The 19,460-nt window shown below is 33.2% G+C and overlaps 1 protein-coding gene across 1 annotated transcript; it reads left to right on the top strand.

Annotated features, from left to right (window-relative positions):
• Positions 1-328: 328 nt before the first annotated feature.
• LOC111043215 (annexin A13) lies at positions 329-18,568 on the top strand. The gene is made up of 8 exons (XM_039436174.1): positions 329-470; positions 8,000-8,215; positions 12,658-12,856; positions 13,632-13,726; positions 14,594-14,669; positions 17,226-17,405; positions 17,914-18,095; positions 18,408-18,568. The coding sequence occupies exons 1-8, from the start codon at positions 417-419 to the stop codon at positions 18,468-18,470; spliced, it is 1,065 nt and encodes a 354-aa protein (XP_039292108.1). The 5' UTR covers positions 329-416; the 3' UTR covers positions 18,471-18,568.
• The last annotated feature ends 892 nt before the right edge of the window (positions 18,569-19,460 follow it).

Consider the following 19,460-nt stretch of genomic DNA (forward strand, 5'->3'; position numbering starts at 1 on the left):
AGTTTTTGTACAAAAAAATACAGTAGAAGTACCGTAAGATAAAAATGAATATTTTCAATTCACTAAAAAAGGTTTAATGTAAGGGAATAGGTATGGTCCTATTGTAAAAAGATGTATTATAATATTTTAGATTTTGAATTCATTATTGAGAATTTAAATTGAAATTTTCTCATTTCTATCTACGAAGAAACATGCATTTCATTTATCCAGTTGCGTAGATAATCATCCTGGCTTTGCTTTGATTATTATTTGAGCAATTGGCAAATTTAGGTTTTCGCATCATTGGCCCAATCAGAATTAGTTCAATTGTAAAATTATTTTGCTTGTTATCGATCTATTTATCTAAGAAGAGCTCAATGCATATTCGTGAAGTAAAACATCAGTTCTGTTGATTACAAACTTCAAGAAGAGTTAAGATGAGTACATTAGAGATTGTGGCCTCTTTTTACATATTTATGATTGCAGTTTGTGTAAGTATACCCACTTTGAAAATAATAAATCTAAGGACTCATTTCAAAATCGAACACTTTGAAGCTCTATTCATGACATTATTCTAATCATTAATTAGATTTCGTTTAGTGCGGTACCTATAGATACTAAGGAGCTCAATAAATACATTACTTTTGATTTATCAAATAAGATGAGTTATTCATCAGAATAATGATTAAACAAGTTTCTGCACACGGTTTTGAAAATTATTTTTTACCAAGATAAAGTTTGAAATAGACTCTTGGTCTATTAAAAAAATACTCACCTCTATTCTAAAGAATTTTTGTTCCTGTAAAGTTGACATTTTCTTTTTACTTAAATTTTCTTTCATTCATTTTTCATTATCTTCTTCCACAATATTGGAGTGGCTGTACATAGATCACTTATTATATGTTAATTTATGTAATATATTTTATAATAAATACATTTTTGGGCATCAGGCAACATATTGCAAGCTCTCTGGCACTCTATCTCAGACACTATCCTATTCTCAGGTGAGAATTTTTCAGACAAATTTCACTGCTTTGGAGAGTAAATTGTTAAATTAACAAGAAGTGACATAACGGTTTCTGTGTTAGAATAGAATAGAATAGAATAGAATAGAATAAATAGAATAGAATAGAATAGAATAGAATAGAATAGATAGAATAGAATAGAATAGAATAGAATAGATAGAATAGAATAGAATAGAATAGAATAGAATAGAATAGAATAGAATAGAATAGAATAGAATAGAATAGATAGAATAGAATAGAATAGAATAGAATAGAATAGAATAGAATAGAATAGAATAGAATAGAATAGAATAGAATAGAATAGAATAGAATAGAATAGAATAGAGATATATTTATTGAGCAACAAAATCTGAAAAACATCACAATACATGAATTTTTTTTACATAATATATATTTTTTGACATGACCAGTTGGTCGTCTGCCAAGTTGAGTTATTTTATTATAGATTTTTATTCGTTTTTTTCGATTTGAAATAGAAAATATAAACAATATACATGCAAGAAATTTTACTACTACAGTATTTGAGTAAGAGAAGCGATTACGTATTATATTCTCCTATTAGAATTTTCCTGTATGCCCATGCACTTTTAACAAATCCTATCAGTGCCCTCCAATCACCACCATTCAAAAATTCAAAGACCTTATCCTCTGATATAACTCTATTACCCAAATGTGCCCTTCTCATCTCTCCTAATACAGGACATTTCCCCATGAAATGTAGAATATCCTCTTCTTCCCTCGTGTTGCACAACGTGCATATCGTCTGTATCCCTTCCCGTCCTACACTCCTGTTCAAATACCACAGTCCTCCTCTCGATCTGAAAATTATAGATTTTTCATTTCGGGTGAAATTCTTTTTCAAATAATTATTGCGCTCTGTTAGTGGGTTGAGGCGAGAGTATACGCAATGCAACCTAGATTGTCTGGCACGTGCTATCCACTTCTCTCTACACTCGACCTTCATAAATTCATTGATACTCTTCAATCTCTGCCTCCACGTATCCTGCACGCCCATCTCCCATTCCGGCAATTCAATCCCACAATCTTCTGCCTGCGTTTTCCATATCCTTTACCAACCTACTTTTTGTTCTATCATTTTTTGCGCGAGTTTTCTTGGTAATCTGTTTGGTTGCAGAGATAGAATTTTCAGGATATAGCTGTAGTGCAGCTCGTACAAGTAGTGATAGATTACACGTATTCGTCTCAAGATAGATAATGTGATTGGGCGTTGACTGTGGCAGAGAGAACAATCTCTTAGTGAAGGATCTATGAAGTCGTTCCACATCTTCAAAGTTATTATATCCCCACACTTGCCCTCCGTAGCTCACAAGAGCTTTTATTACTGCATCGAACATTATCCACTTACTCTCCTTCTTTACTCCATTCTGGGCTACAAAAAAATTCCAAACACTATTTACAGCAAAATTTGCCACCGCAACACGCTCTCTCACATGCTCACTAAACTTCATTTGAGTAGTAAATGTTACTCCTAAATATTTATATAGAGGTGTAATATTATTTACATTTTTTTTTGCTGTCTTCATTCAAATCTAGGCATGTTTTTTTTTTGCTTATTTTTATTTTTTTTCTGGGTAACTTATTGTTAAAGATTCATAATCCCATCTTGTGAAAAGCACACTGATTATTGTATAAAATTTACTTTATTGTTTGATACCTGAAAATTGTTATTGTATTATAATTAAGTTGACTCAACTAGAGAGCGAGACATCCCTCAACACAGGTTTAGCCTAAAGAGGGATGCACTGTGGTTTTTTCTGTTACATGCTTAATATAATTATCTATGTTTAATTATTATGCTTAAGGTATGTATTTGTATTACCAATTGTAATGTTCAACCATTATGTTTAATGTATGTATTTGTATTACCAATTATTGTAAAAATGCAGTGAAATAAACGAATTATTATTATTATTTGTAACTATTAACTACACCTATATGCTCGCGTCCCCAGTACCACCTTTCATGCATCGCCAGTCGTCCGCCTTTTCTAAATACCATTATCTTTGTCTTATCCGAATTTATTTTAAGTCCCCACTTCTCGCAATAATTTTTTAAACACACTATCATTCTCTGTAAAGCTTTGGGTGTGGATGCAGTCAAAATTAAATCATCCGCATACATCAGACCCTCAATATTTAATTCATCTATCCATATTCCATCTTCCATACCATCAAAAAATATCTTTATGAAGAGAGTCTTCATGAAATGTCTTTTATGAAGAGAGTGAACAATAGCGGGGAGAGTAAGCATCCTTGTTTTAATCCGTTATCTGTACTGAATGCTCCACTCATACCATCGTCTTTGCCTTGGCTATTCTTACACCATACGAATGCACGTGTATTCCTGTACAATGTCTCGATCATATTCACAAATTTGGTGGATAGCCCTATCTGAAACAACTTATAAATTAACGCATGACGATCTATATTATCAAAAGCGGCCTTGAAATCTACATATAAACAATACACTTTATTTTTCCCTCCCTTCACCTTCAAACTGATAATACTGTATAAATTGAATATGTTGTCTATTGTACTGTATCCCTTCCTGAAACCTGCTTGTTCTTCTTTTATCACCCTAAGAATTTCTACCCATTTATTCAATCTATTTAGAAGGACACCTGAGAAAATCTTTGATAATGAGTTGATAAATTGTATTCCTCTGTAATTTGTAGCCTCTTTCTTATCACCTTTTTTGTGTATTGGGAATATAACCGCTTCTGAAAAATTGTCGGGTACCAGTCCTGTATCGAATATGTGATTATAAAACGCAAGCAATATATTCAAAAATTCATTTGGGGCTGCCTTGAAAAATTCGGCTGGTATGCCATCGGTGCCAGGTGCTTTATTAATTTTTGCTTTTTTAAGTACCAGATAAAGCTCCTCATTTGTTATTCTAGTATCTAGGGTCTTCTATAGGAGGTCTTCATATTAATGGGATGGGACTATCCTGCTTCTGAAAAAACAAAATTTTTAGGGGTGGAACTGCAGGGGAACTTGAAGTGGGATAGCCACGTGGAAAAGCTCCAAAAAAGACTGTATCATGCTCTCTTCGCTCTGAGAACTGTAAAGGCAAATTCAAATATTACGACAGCTCTAAGGGTCTATAATGGATATTTCCTATCATTGATTAGATTTAGTATTTTATTTTGGGGGTCAGGAAGGAACTATTTGAACACATGCTTCAAAATGCAGAAAAAAGCACTCCGGGTTCTTGAGGGAGTGAGTCCTTCTTCTTCCTGTAAACCTATACTCAGGAGACTCCAGCTTCTTTCTGTTCCAGCTATCTATTTCTTGGAAGTGGTTTCTTTTGTGTTCAAAAATTCAGAAATTTTCAATGTCGACCGAATTAATCTTGCATACAGAACTCGAGGTAGAAATGCATGTTTGTTCCAGCTCCCAATTCATAGACTCTCTCTGCTTGAAAAAGGACCGTATTATTCAGGATTGAAGTTTTATAATTGTATTCCAGAGGATACTAGGTTGTGTGGTGGTTATAAAGTGTTTTTATCTAAGATAACCAGGACATTGGTAGAGGCATGTCCCTATACAATAGAGGAGTGCTGCAACGCATTCTCAGGATCCCGATCCTGAACTTGACATGTTGCATGCCACTTGAGCCTTGCTCAAAAATGTGTGGCTTTACGCAACTAAATTGTAATAATAATAATAATAATAATAATAATAATCTATGAAAGGTGCAGCATATAGAACTTTTTCCGCTTCAACTTCTACTGTGAGTAATTTTTTGAAATGTTTCACCGAATTCTCAACAGTAATCTGGCCTGAACTAACAAAAGATGATTTTTTAAATGATTTTACCGCAGCCCAAAACTGTTTTGAATCACGTACATTCTCTAGACTTCCTCTAATCTTCTTATAATATAAGTCCTTTTTCTTTTTACAAATCTGTGCGTATTTTTTATTCTCTTCTAAGTACAATTGTCTCGCTTGTTGAGTATTTACTTTTCTAAAAAGTCTCAGGTATGCAAAGCTTATTTTCCTCGCCTTATCACACTCCCAGTCGAACCATTTCTGTTTCCCACACTTATCTTCTCTCTTATAAAACTGTGCCTTGTTACCTGCCGCCTCTTTAACAATGTTGATAATCTTTCCTGCTGCCTGATTACTATCGAAGGGCAAGATAAAGCCACAGCTGCTTTGTGATAACTTATTACGGTACTTAGAAACATCTACCTTCGACCAAATTAACTTGGGTATTAGCGTAAGGCTCTCTTCTTGTGTATCTGATAATCCACATTTCAATTTAACTTCTACCGGCATATGGTCTGAGAATCTTTCAGCAAGTACTTCAAAACTACTTACGACTGCCAGTGCACTCATCGACACACAACAAAAATCTATAACGGAGCATCCTGTACTTGCTACATATGTAAATTCTCCCTCCTTGTCACCCGTTGACCTTCCATTTAAAACACACAAATTAAATTCCTCACACATATTCATTACTCTTCGCCCATTTGTATTGAAAATTTCATCTTTCGAGTTTCGGGTAGCATTAATAAGCCAATCACTTTGCATTATCTCATCAGGTATTATCTGTGCATTTGCTATACGTCCGTTGAAGTCTCCTATCAGCATCAGCTGCTCACCTATCTCTCTGCTTTCCATGAATTTATTGAGCTTATTGAAATCTTCTCTCCAACTTTCTCCTGGGGTCAGATAGACAGGCAATATATGCATTTTGTTGGTATTATCATATTTTAATGTTATCACTGTCCTATCATCATAATGAGTAAATTCACAAATTTCCTTCTCATTAAAAGTCGATCTATAAGCCATCATTATGCCTCCCTTAGCCCTACCAAATTCTGCTGTCCTAACTGCTGAAACCCATGATATGCTATACTCTGGAAAATAGTTTTCTATTCGAATAAATTCTTTCTCTTCAATAAAAGTTTCGCATAATACAATTATATCATAGCTTTTCACAAAATTAAGAAAATAGTTGGAACTCACCTTACCGCTAAGCCCTGCAACATTATACCCTAACACACTTAATTCACCTACTTCTTGTATTTGGCAGACGACCTTATCCTATTCATTAAATTGTTCATTAGATTCAATATTTGATTTTTCATCCTTTTTCTGTATATTTTTCACCATTTCCGAACAGTCTATTTCCAAGATATTATTCAATTTCTCGACACCGCATTCACCTCCACAGCGTAGACCCTCCTCCTCTCTCCATGTGAAATACTGCCCGTCGATAACCAGTTGATCTCCCTTTAGTGTAGAACTCCGTACACTGTCGTTCTTCATTATCTCTTTTTTAAGCAAATAGAGTCTATTACGCTGCATTCTCGTCGCACGTGAATAGTCCTTATGCACCACAAAACCTGTTCCCTTCAGATTTTTTGTTTTGTCCATGATAGAATTGATATCGTGGTCCTGCGGGATATGTGCAATTATCGGCGCGTTATCTCTTTTCTTGCCTAAGATGTAAGCTCTATTTACGTGAACCTGCTTATCGCACTTGAGTACATTTTCACAGAAGTCTTTAACTTTCTCACGACAGTCCTCGTTGCTATTAAATTCCATACCTCGAAATATTAAATTATTTCTACGCGAACGATCCTCGTACCTGTCCAATCTATTCAAAACTCTGATATTTTCGGCTTTGAGACGTTGAACATCCTTCTTTAACAAATCGTTTTCAGGCGTAAGAGTGTTAAGCGTTTTTGTAATTCCCAATACATCCTCCTTTGTCGCCAATTCTTTCAATTTCCTATCCAATAGCTTTTCAATTGTTGTTTCGATGCTACGTAACAGTTCGTCGTTTTTTATATCACACCCTTTTTTGTCACTGGTGAGTTCTCTGGGCTCTCACTCTCACCCCGTTCCCTTTTCTCACCTCGCACAGTTGAATATTTATTCATACTCATATTGAAAAATGAATAGTTCACTAACTAAATATTGATGATTCACGAGAATGTTATTCAAGAAACAACATTTTAAATGACCGCCATTTCGTTTTATGAATTTGAAAAATTATCATCATTTTTTGTAGCTTTATGTCTAGTTTTTAAAAATGGCTTTGCAAATATGGCTTCAATTGCATATGTGTCTCCATTATTTAGAGAAAAATAATAAGTGAAAAAAGCAAAAGTGGCCGCTGTGTGAGTGACTGAGGACTTCCGGACAATTTAAATATAATATTTGGATATGTTTCTTACCCATCAACAATGTCCTAGAATATCAGTAGGGAGTTCGTAAACACCCTTTAATCTATACATAGAAACACAAGTGTTAAAAATGGCATAAATTCGAAAGAAGTAAACAAATCGCTACAATACGTTTTAGTATACTTATTCCTGTACATAGAAAATAAGAATGGAAAATAACTCTCTCCCGCTTCTCAAGGAAGGCATGAATATTATCGATAGTATTTTAGTACCTAACTATTGCCATAGAAATCATATGTTGCAGTGCACTCGTAAAGCATACACTATCTAGATCACAATCATAAAAAATAGCATAAGAATATATCCTAAGACATGGGTGGTTATGTTCCAAATTTCAAGCAGAATGTTTTGTTAACTCAAGCCGATGACTGTCGACTACTGGCTATTATTACTGTTTTGGCCGAGTAAGAGTGAAAGAAAGGCACAGTAAGAAGACTAGCAGCGTCACATAGCTTTATGAAAAAGAGCTACTAGGACTATCGGCTTGAGTAAACAGTGGAATTTGGAAAATAAACGCCCTGAGATATAATTATTATTGAACGAAGCCAAATTAAATGCTGTGATTCACCCCGAAGACTTCTGCTACTGCAAATATTGACAACAGGGTAAAAAGATAGAATTACAGCATTTAATTGGATTTTCGTTTAATAATAATTATTAATTTATTAGCATTTGAATAATTGCAGTATCTCAGTAATTTCCATTTGCCCTCAGATATCTTCTCATGCTGTCGTCTTGTATCAATTATCTATAGTCTACTTGTTTTCAGGGTATAGCTACTGCTGATCCTGCTGCTCCTCCACCTCCTGCTCCGGATGCGACTATAATTTTCAAGGCAAATGATGCCAATGCAGACGCTCAGGCGCTCCGCAAAGCCATGAAGGGTTGGGGAACCGATGAGAACCAAATCATCCAAATCCTTGGCGCCAGAACGGGACAGCAGCGAGCAGCCATTACAGCCGCCTATAAAACTACCCTTCAAAGGGTATTCAATACTTTCAAAATTAAAGAAACTAACATTACAGTTAATAATAATAATAATAATAATAATAATAATAATAATAATAATAATAATAATAATAATATAATAATAATAATAATAATATTCGTTTAGCTTTTATTGGTACGAAGTTCCACTTCGCCTGAATATATAATTTGAGCAGTCAAATTTATATTTCTGTTGTGTGTAATGTTTTGGTAGTTTCCCTTTATAAAAAAACAAATTGAAATTATCTACCACCTTCTCGATAAAATTGGTTGACAATATATTTCAGTTTGTGTTTTTCATAAAAGAAATTATCATGAAACTCTCGAATTAAGAGTGCGCGGTAGCAGTCGGCTTCATCCTTTGGAACACATAGCGCCCTATTTAACAGAATAAATTAACGTTCTAAAATTTCAATTTCATACAAAGTATGTAAAAACAAAGTAAAGGCGATACATTAGATTGTAACATTAATATGAAAAACAAGTGAAACGTAAATGAATAACTCCATGCTTGGACGATAAGTCCGTGTGCATGGAGGAGACTTCTGACAATCGATAAGGAAAATAATAACAATACTTTATTGACACTAGATACTATATAAAATCTAGTTACTAAGAAAATTACTATAAAATAAGAAATTGAAAATTATAAGCAAAAATAATAGTTTAACAAGTGACTTGAACTAAAAAAAAGAATTAAATTAATTTAATTTGCGGCATTTAAGGTACCTATCATATACAATCAAAATATAAATAAAAAGTACAGTATCTGTGGTTGAAGGGGAAGAAAAAACTGAACAAACCCAATGGGTAAGGACGGACTATTAGGATGGGCTATTACAGCTAGACATAAGGAGACCGCAACAGAGCCTCTGCAGCCGCCGGGCCAATACTGAGAAGCCACCTGCTCACTCCACGCTTATAGATGGCGATGCTACACCCCTCACGAATTGATAGAATTTCTGGAGGAGCATTACGATTAAGCCAATGGGCCAAATAGAAAGAGTTTGATAATTGCATTGAGTTTTCGAGACGAGGGATTTGGATGTTAATATTTAATCTATTTCTGGTAGGATAATTATGCTGAATTTCTGTAAATAGGGAATTGTTTTTCTTTAATAAAAATTAAAAGGTTTTTAATGAAGAGCTGTTTAATATTCAAATCTGGAAATTTCAGGAACAACAAATGAGTAGGGTATCTGTTATTTTTCAAAAGAAGCGTTTCAATGAGTGATCTTTGTGAAACTGCAAGGGACTGTAATACATTGGATGAGGCACCCCCCCCCACGCCAAGAAGCCATATTCGAGCAGGGACTGAACATAAGCATGATAAGATAAACGTTCCTACAGTGACCGGCACCCAGGACTTGCCCTAGCTGACCAAATGCGTAGTTCAGCTTTCGCAGCCGCTGCCTAAGGAACTGCACATGAGCCGCCCAGCTCAGCTTATGATCGAATACAACACCCAGATACCTATACTGTTTAACTTGTTCAATAGGTGGACTGCCACAGACAGCAGACAATGGATTGCCACATGAATGCAACCTGAGCTCAATTGGTCCTGGGCTGTTACGTTGAAAAACTGTGAGGCACTTAGTTTTTTTAATATTAATTGACAGGACATTGTTGTCAAACCAGTCCTTCAGCTTGACGAGATCGATGAATGCTTGATTGAAACATTCATTCCAAGTTGAACCCACTGAGACCAGGGCAGTATCATCGGCAAAAAGAAACAACTGACCCTGTAGGTTCACCCTTGATATGTTGTTGATATAAACAAGAAAGAGTAAAGGCCCTAAAGTACTCCCCTGGATCACACCATAATCCACTGTCTTGAGGTCACTGTCCACCCCATTTAATGAAACTTTCTGTTGTCTATTTTCAAGATAGCTTTTAAACCAATTGATTGTGATATCTTTAATTCCTATTGCTTCAAGTTTAGTGATAAGTTTACTCCTGTCAATATATATCATTGGAGAGAGTATTCTATTGCTTTTCACATGAGAGAATAATAATTTAAAATAATTCAATTTTGAAAGCAAAAAAAACCTACTTCTATTTCAATTTTGTGCTATGAATCTTAAAAATTATTTGTCATAGCTTCCTTGTCTTTGTCTTTTCTAATTTGTCATTTGCTTGTAATTTGTTAGTTTGTCTTATCATTTGTAAAGATTGAGATGTGATCTAGTTTCCGTAATTTTATTTATTTTAGAGGTTTGAATAAGCTCTATTTCTCTTCTCTATTGGCATGTTTCAATACCTAGTTGTTCGAACTCACTGCTGGCGCACAAGTTGTTCTTTGCCGGTAGTGCCATTTTGTAATTGAGAAAATTTATTTTTCCTACAGTTACCTTGAAAATTGGCCATTCCTGCACTGATTACAGAACGCAAAAATCACTTTTCCGCTCTAGTGCGGGAAAAAATTTTTCTGCACTCCAGATTTGCAACATGGCAACACAAAATAGTTGGTGGGTTATATGGAGGATTAGTGCATGAAAACAAAAATTAAGTTGGTGACCATGACTGTGGTTAGATTTAGATAAGAATCATTTCAATGGCTACCCCACATTTATGATAAAATCCCAATCTAGAAATACAAAACAGGAATAATGTTTATCTAAATCATAATTAAATAATAACTTCTCATCATTTAATAATGAATAATGTTTATTTTCTAATTACAGTAATAATTATTTCAACTCCAAGCAATGAGAAATGTAGCAAACACACATTTTGAAATTCGAATTTTCAGGTTAAATAATTACCGTTCAAAATCCATGTCAATAAAATAACATTAAAATATACTACAATAAAATATTCTCTGTTGTCTATGTTATTTTATAAATATTTTTTAGTTTACTTATAGTATTTTTCGGTAATTCTAGTTAATCATAATTCTAAATATCTGAATACTGTTTTAGCTGGATAAAACGAAGTTAGGTACGATTCTTCCCGCTAGGTCGCATGCTTGTCGGTTCAGCCATTTTGCAGTCATCCCAACCAGCTGTTGGCATGTATTTCGAATGCGGATTTTTTGTTTTATCTGAATTTTTTGATTCTTGAATGAATAAAAATGAGAACTTTGGCTGAGAATTTTCAACTTCAATTGGATTATTAATTTTCAAATGAATTAAGGTTGTTATTAATAACAGCATCACACACACAGACATTTGATGGATTTCAGCCATCATTTTATCCATAAATTTTCATATTCTTTATATTCTTTATATTTTAATTTTCATATCACTTTTCATATTCAATGGTAACTGTTGGAAAAATTTAATGTGAAATACATGCGCAAAGTTCCTCTGCTGCACTCAAGAAGCCATTCCTTACGTAAACGTTTCTTTCGGTGCAGCAAACTGTCACTTTGTGCACTAGTTGCACAAATAACTATTATAAATTTGTATATCATTTTATAGCAAATAATTCAAATTTGAAAAGTTTAAGCATTTTTGGAAGGAATTTATTAATAGAGCAGTAGAATTTCACATTCCAATTTTATTTTGAGAAAATTAATAAGATAAAAATAATATTGAGATACTGTTAATATAGACTATTTTACACAAAGACCTTAAAGATGCTTAGACTCACATGCAGCACTAGTGTCCTACTTGGAATTGAAATTGGCCATTGAGGGGGCAACCTATAAGATTATTACATACCAATGCATTTGTACTGTAATCTATAATATTACAAATATATATGTATATCTCGTGCTAAAATACCCCAATGGCGGCCTTCAATTTCAAGTAAGAGCTATCAATGGGAAAGCATAGGCATTATGGGTCTATATCTCTTTAAGGTCTTTGATTCTGCATTACTTTAGAACAGATATGGTCAACACTACGAAACTCGTTTAATTTTTAACTACTTTAATTTTTGGTAATGACTAAGTACTCGGGCCGCACATCTGATTCATTAGAACAAATACTTAATTAATATCAATACGTTCAATTATTGAAATTTGAGCAGACTACTAATAAGTGAAAACAAGCTTTTTTCAATAATTCAAGTTAAAAAATAATGCACATCGACCTTGTAAGCTATAGTGAACAGTTAGGTCCACGATATAAAGTCAGCACTTGATTGACTAAAAAAGATGTTGCTGTCCTTGTCTGTCATTAGACAAAGCAGATAAACTCTATCCTCTCTAGCTCCGCAACGATGCCAGATTTTTTCTGGACCATGTAAATATATAATCTATATAGGATTTACTGAGAATGCTATCTACTATGGAAGGCAGTGGCAACGCAGAGAATTGACAACGATTTTGTCCAACCTTTTCCACTAACATTATAATGTGAACCTCACTATGATTACAACACGACCAGAGTGCTCCTGTCTTAACTAACTCATCCTTATTCAATCATAGAAGCAATAGTTCAGTTTAACTACTGTTGACAACCTATAAATTTATTATTAAAGTTTCATTTCCAGGACTTGGTAAAAGATATAGAAGGTGATACCAGTGGCACTTTCGAGGATGTCCTGGTGTATCTTACTTACTCTGTGGAAGAGTATTTGGCCAGAGAAATAAATTGGGCGTTGAATAAGAAAGACACATACGATTATATCGATATTATATGCGCATGTGAACCCAACCAGATTAAAAGTATCAAGGAGGCATATTTAAGAGGTAGGTCTTTGAAATTTAACAAAAACAATTTTTTAAAGAAATATGATTTTTTTATATTAGTTTTTTATGAGCATAAGTAGTTGGAAAATGTGGCTAATGACTTTTGGTTATATTATTATTATGACTGCTGTTTATGCGATGTTTAAATGAGAAATATTTCTTTGTATTCTTATATTGTTATATTTTTGAGCAATAGCATTTTATAAATATGGATAATAACTTATTATATTTGTTTTGTTTTTTCTTGTAATATTGTACTGTTGTTTATGAGAAGCAATAAATTCTATTCTATTCTAAAAAAATAGTTTCCAATCAGGACCTTCTATACACCAGGTATGTAGGAGGTCCTGTTTTCCAACCTATGAAATATATTAAGTAAGATACAAAGAAAGAGAAAAATGGAAATTTTAAAAGCAATCTTTGCTAACGAAACGGTATGGATGGAATAAACATTCTAATAGATGAAACTTACGTTGCTACAGAGAACGCAAAAGTTAAAAACCAATTACCTTTATTTTTCATTCAGCAAGTTCTCTATGTCGAAAAGAGTAGACAATCTTTAGATTTTTCTACATTTACCAACATTTATACTTTCCATCATTATCAATAAAACCAAACCGTATTTTGCTAATCTAGAATTCTAAGTGATATTAAAACTAAAATAATATATAGTCGATATCTACTCTTTATAGTTATGAGCGGTGTATTATTAATGCTCTGTTCAACTTCAAGTAGATTAGAATAATTATCGGGGGCAAATATTATTTGATTCCAGTTTTCAAAATATCTCTTCCTTCAGACATTGAGGCACACGTCAACTATATTCCTACAAGAATGCTACTATTTCTTATTTTAGGGGCTGGAATCGACGTGAGTACATCATTAAATTGAATTAATTAATAAGTTTATCTTTTATTCAGATCTATTTCTAATTCCTTGAATTAGTTGGGATGCAAAAAGGTATTCATGATGTGAATACTGATTTGGTTCCCCAGGCATACATGATGAATTGAAAAATGCTATTTATGTTATTTTTCAAATATATAAGTTACTTATTGAAATCGAGCAAAATATACTCTTGCAGACTATTTATTCTCAACTATGATAAGAGACACCACACCGACCCGATCGAAGAGACGTTATCACATTGATCAATCATTCCATGGATAATCCTCTCGGAGAAAAACCGCATGGAACTATTGATTCAAAGCGATCGCTTCAGGAGTCAGCATGTCAAACAAATTCACCAGTGATACACTTTAAATTCTGAGCAGATCTGCCTAATCCTAATCAAGGGAGCGATCGATGTCCAAACTGTGCCACCACTTGACACTCACTTCCTGACCAGACTATTTATTCTCAACCCTTTCCATAATTAGGAATGTGAGCTAAATACTAGAGTTTTTAGAGAGTACGGTATATAGTCGTGTGGACTATATATTTCCAACCTTTCCATAACTAGGTATGTGAGCTGAATACCATTTGACCATAGAGAGTCTACAGTTTTTTCGAGAGTATCAAGTTATAGTCTTTTGGACTATACATTTTCAACCCTTTAATTTGTTATAATTAGGTATGTAAGCTGAATACCATTTGACCATAGTGACTTTTCCAAGCACTCATCCGGCCACACGAGTTATAACTTATTTCAATTAATCACGTGAAATAAATTGATTTTGCCGTCAATAAACTCATTCATAAATACAGTTATTTTTTATTTTTGACTATATTTTTCAGCTTCCATATCGACAAGATTATGAATTTAAAGACAAGACAATCAAGAGCTACGTTAAAAGCATACCAGACAACGAAGGTAAATGATCAGATAGATATATGATACAGGTAGATTAAATTACCGTAGCCTCATTCGAAACTGAATGTTCATAAGTAAGTACTGGGCCAAGTACCAATTATTACTGAATTTTTATTCATCTACTACTTGAAGTGTAGAAGTGGATCTTCCCAAGATATGCATTCATGTTTCTCTACATGGGTAAACTATTCTTATAAAAGTAAAATGAAGAAATCTATATAAATAAAAATCGAGCCTAAAATTTTGACATTCAATAACTTTTTTATGATTTTTTTAGTTGTGTTCGTTATGTTCAGGACCAGGTTTATGGCCTATCTATCAAATTTATAATCCGACTTCAGGACTCTTTCCTACGGTTCTTCAAAGTTTACATTTAATCATTATGGGAGAAGATTTGTGAGCTGGCCACACACAGAAATAAAAGTCAGCTGTTATAATCATCGGGTTATCTAACAGCCGTCGGTAGATCTGTTTTTCTATTTCCTTTCTACTGATTCACAAAATTCTAATAATAATGACGCGGTACGAACGACGACCAAACTTGGGTCGTAGAACTCGAAAAGCTGTAAATTTAGAATATGCACGGGAAAATCAGCAGCAAGGAGATATACCATTCAATTTCCCAGCAAACTGCATTCAACTATATCTAAAAATACAAACTGCTTAACAACTAACTGAGCACATAGGAAGTCCATATAAAGATACAAATGTAAATACTGATTGTTGGATAATTTCATAAATAGTTATTTGTATATCTAGAGTGAAAAGTACTGTTTTTTCTCCCCGAGGGAGAAAAAACATTTTTCACTCGTGTTGTACACAACATTTTTCCTCTACCTACATTTTTATAGAAACTGCAAATAAAATAATTTTTAAAAACTTACGTAACCAGTAAAATGTGTTACAACAAAATAACAGCTGTCTGTAATCACACAGTTCACCGCCGACAGCGCTATCTGTCGGCAAAAGTTGTAGCAACAATGGCCGCCGACTCGACTACAACTACACTGATGAAGTTCCAGTTTCAAATTTGATTAGTTAATGAGGAATATTCGTTGGTTGGTATTTTGAATAACATGGAATATGAAAAAAATTATACATTTTTATAGTATACTGATATGAAGTTTGTAATAATTTTAGCATGAAACATATACGGTACTTCATATATTGATCAAATGTCTGGTTGAGGTATTGAATTTAGTTGGTTTAATCACTACTCTATATGCTTCCTCATCTGAGCTTAGAACTTCTAACCTATTTCAAATTTAAGTTTTTAAAATAGAAATGCTTCCCATGTTATTTAAATGGAGTTACTTTTACGCTCTAGGGAGTTTTTCTTTTTTTCCTACCGAGAGCGAAAAAGTGACACTTTAGTATTAAGTTTTAGGGATTAAAGTAGGCTCTTTAGACAGTAGGTGGAGGAAAAATATAGTGCATCAGATTAAGCTAAGGCTAAGCACGCCTGAGGAGGAGCGGCTTGGTATATGGTATATGCTCAATCTCCAAATCATGCCAGAAACTAAGTTTTGCAAACTTAAAATACATTATTAAACTCAGTTTTTGGTATGGCTTAAATACTCGTATATAAATGCATGATACTAACTCAATATTGTCACCCAGAAAACATGAGTTTTATTTTTTCACTTTGATACCCCTATATTTCATTCAACTTAATTTTTTCATTAGTGAGATGGAGATGGATGCAAAAGTGGGAAGAATAATTCGATTATGTGGTGCCTAGTCTTGTGCGTTGAGATGAATGGACCTATAGTTTTAGATGGGTGCCAAACCACTAAAAAATACTTTGAAGCCAATTAGTATATTTTTCTCACCACATCAATTAAAATCCTCAGCTCATTATTTTAATTGACAGGTTGATTAAATGTATATTGATCATGTAGGCCCTCTACTTTTTTCATTTTCATTCCATTTATTGACTAAATACTACAATCATAATATAATAATTATGACATTGAAGGAAAAACTAGGCTGAGCCTGTACTATTTCTCTCCAAAAATTTTATAAAAAGTTAATGTTTGAACCGTTTTGGTTGTGAGCCTGTGGTACTTTTCTGTAAGTTGTGTAATTCTGAATGATTGAATAAATAAATGTTGTCCAAAGGTTGAGGTTATGATATCACATACTTCTCCGTCACTTGATTTTTGGTCCAGGAATAATTATTTGAAGATTTTGAATTTTGAAGGTTGACATAATACTTAAAATGAATCACAGAATGTATCACAATGAATAAAAAACTTGAGAAATATTGCACTTATTTGAAAAATTTAAATACAAAATCACAAATATTTATTTCTCATCTCATCGTCATCTGTCAATTTGTGCTTATATTGTCATGATTAGTGGATCTGGCCTCATTAGAGTGCCTTCCAACCAAGTACCGAGAGCATCTTACTCATCTCATATGAGCTGTTAAATATTATGCAAACCACTCTAGATAAAATCAGTTAAGATTTTATATAATTTATTATATATTTAAATACAACAGTAATACACGTAAATGTCATAAGATCGTGTCACAGCTTTCAATGTTTTCAGATGATTGCAGCAGTGAAAAAAATGGTGTATTTTTCACATTGATGTATAAAGAGAGCATGAGACTGATACAAACAGTTGTTAAACAGTACAACGGAGATAAATCAAAAGATAAGTCAGTGACAAGTAAAATAGAAAAGTATTGTAAAGAACCGAGCTTGAAAAGAGCTTACATGACAATAGGTGAGTAGAAACAAAATACCTAACATTGTGATTTCGAACAGATAGTTCTTAGAACCATGCTATCACAATTATCCTTTTGCTGCCCTGAACTTAGGTATTTCCTTGTGGAAGGCATATCAGGACTCCTTAAGGTTCAAAAATGAGAAAGCCGTAACTTTGGAAAACATAAATGATCGGAACATTTTCATACCGTATTCGTCCATTTTCCTCAGTTTGTCACGGTGATTCAAACTCACGCGTAAGGTACCTCAATGTAACACAAAAACATGTGTTACATTGAGGTATCTCTATCACTATCTCTACCTCATCACTATGTGAACTCAATTCAAAATTCGCTCGTTGAAAAATTCATTAAGTTTACTTCAAACCAATCCTCCATAGATATTTTCTCATAATTTTCGTTCTGAATCTAATGGGACATTGGTCACAATGATCGTTTTACAATAAATGTTTGGATCAATATTTTAAATGAGAGGAATATGTGAATTAAATCACTGATTTGTTACAGCGTCATATGCTGAAGACTCAGCCACATACTTTGCAACGCAGCTGAAAAATTCAATGAAGGGATTGGGCACCACTGAACGAACGTTGGACCGCGTGATTATTTGGAGAAGTGAAATCGACCTGGTAAAAGTAGCAACAGCATTTCAAGTCCTTACTAAGCACTCTCTCGAAGATTGGGTGAAGGTCAGTTGAAATATTAAAATTAACAATTCAAAATGAACAAACTTGATGTTTTCTAGTTTCTACCATAGAAAAAAGTTGTAATATTTTCAATATGTTTTTTTTGTATGAAATAAATCATTTTAAATTGAAGAAAAATCAATGCCTAACTTGTAAAATAAAATGTTATACAAATGTTGTACTGAATAGAATTTTCAACAGTTTCTATTTTTGTATAAAATGTTTTCTAAATACATTTATAATATGTTTTCTCAATAACATGATCCAAGCATCAAATAAAGACCATAAGATTGAATGGATGAATTGTTTTTCCAGGGTGACACTGCTGGAGATTATGAGAAAATTCTTGTGGCTCTCATCCGGGGCAATAGGGCGTAGTCTGCCACTGCTTTGTTTCGGAGTTATATTCTGAAAACCAGCCTTCAAAATATTTTGTAATTACTATATCACTGATTATTAAATACTTAACAATACTATTCAAGCATATTATTAAGATCTAGCAGGTGACCCGTGCTATGCACTGGGGAAACTTTTATGTTGTAAAATGAAATCTCCTCAAGTCCAAGAAATAAAAATGGCATTAATTATTTTGCCAAAATTACGTGCATAATCTTCATAAGAGTTGAAAATTTACAGCAAAAAGAAATGACTTTCACTGGACTGAAACCCGCAAACTTTCATTTAAGAGTCGTGCGTACTACCAAGTAAGCTACGGAATCACATGGAGTAGACACTGTTTGTTTGGGCTTTTATAGTTACGTAAACTTTGAATCACAAATTGAATATTTTTGTTTCAATTATTCCATTAAAGGTAATAATTGATTAATAACAATGAGAATAGACCTATGTCTATTCTCGGTAAATTCAGAATCTTTATGTTAAAATTGCAAGTTAATCAGTTTATTTGTTCATAAGTGATGATGCGTCATTCACGTATCTCCTATCCCGTACATGTATAAGCAGATTATTTTCTTTATTATGTTAGATAGATAGATAAGTTACATCATTTACATGTTTATTTACTTATACGTTATTCACGTCATTATCTAATTATAGATTAAAGCTTATAAATTAAAATGAATGAATGAATAAATTTCAATATTTCATAGTAGTAATATTATTATTATTATATTGTTATGGAGAAGCTAATTATAATATCAATTGAGTATCATGGTGTTTCAAAGTTCTTAATCCTTGAAAATCTGCTTAAAGTATTGAGTCCATGCAAGATGACCTATTCTTAAATTGTATAATATTAAAGAATAATAATTATTGTTGATTCTAATTGTAAAAAATCTGGTGTGGTACACTCACACAACTTTCCTTGCTCATTGAACTGTAAGCCTCCTTCTTAATCGAGAATAATTT

The sequence above is a fragment of the Nilaparvata lugens genome, chromosome 10 (genome assembly GCF_014356525.2).
Source record: "Nilaparvata lugens isolate BPH chromosome 10, ASM1435652v1, whole genome shotgun sequence".
Lineage (NCBI taxonomy): Eukaryota > Metazoa > Arthropoda > Insecta > Hemiptera > Delphacidae > Nilaparvata > Nilaparvata lugens.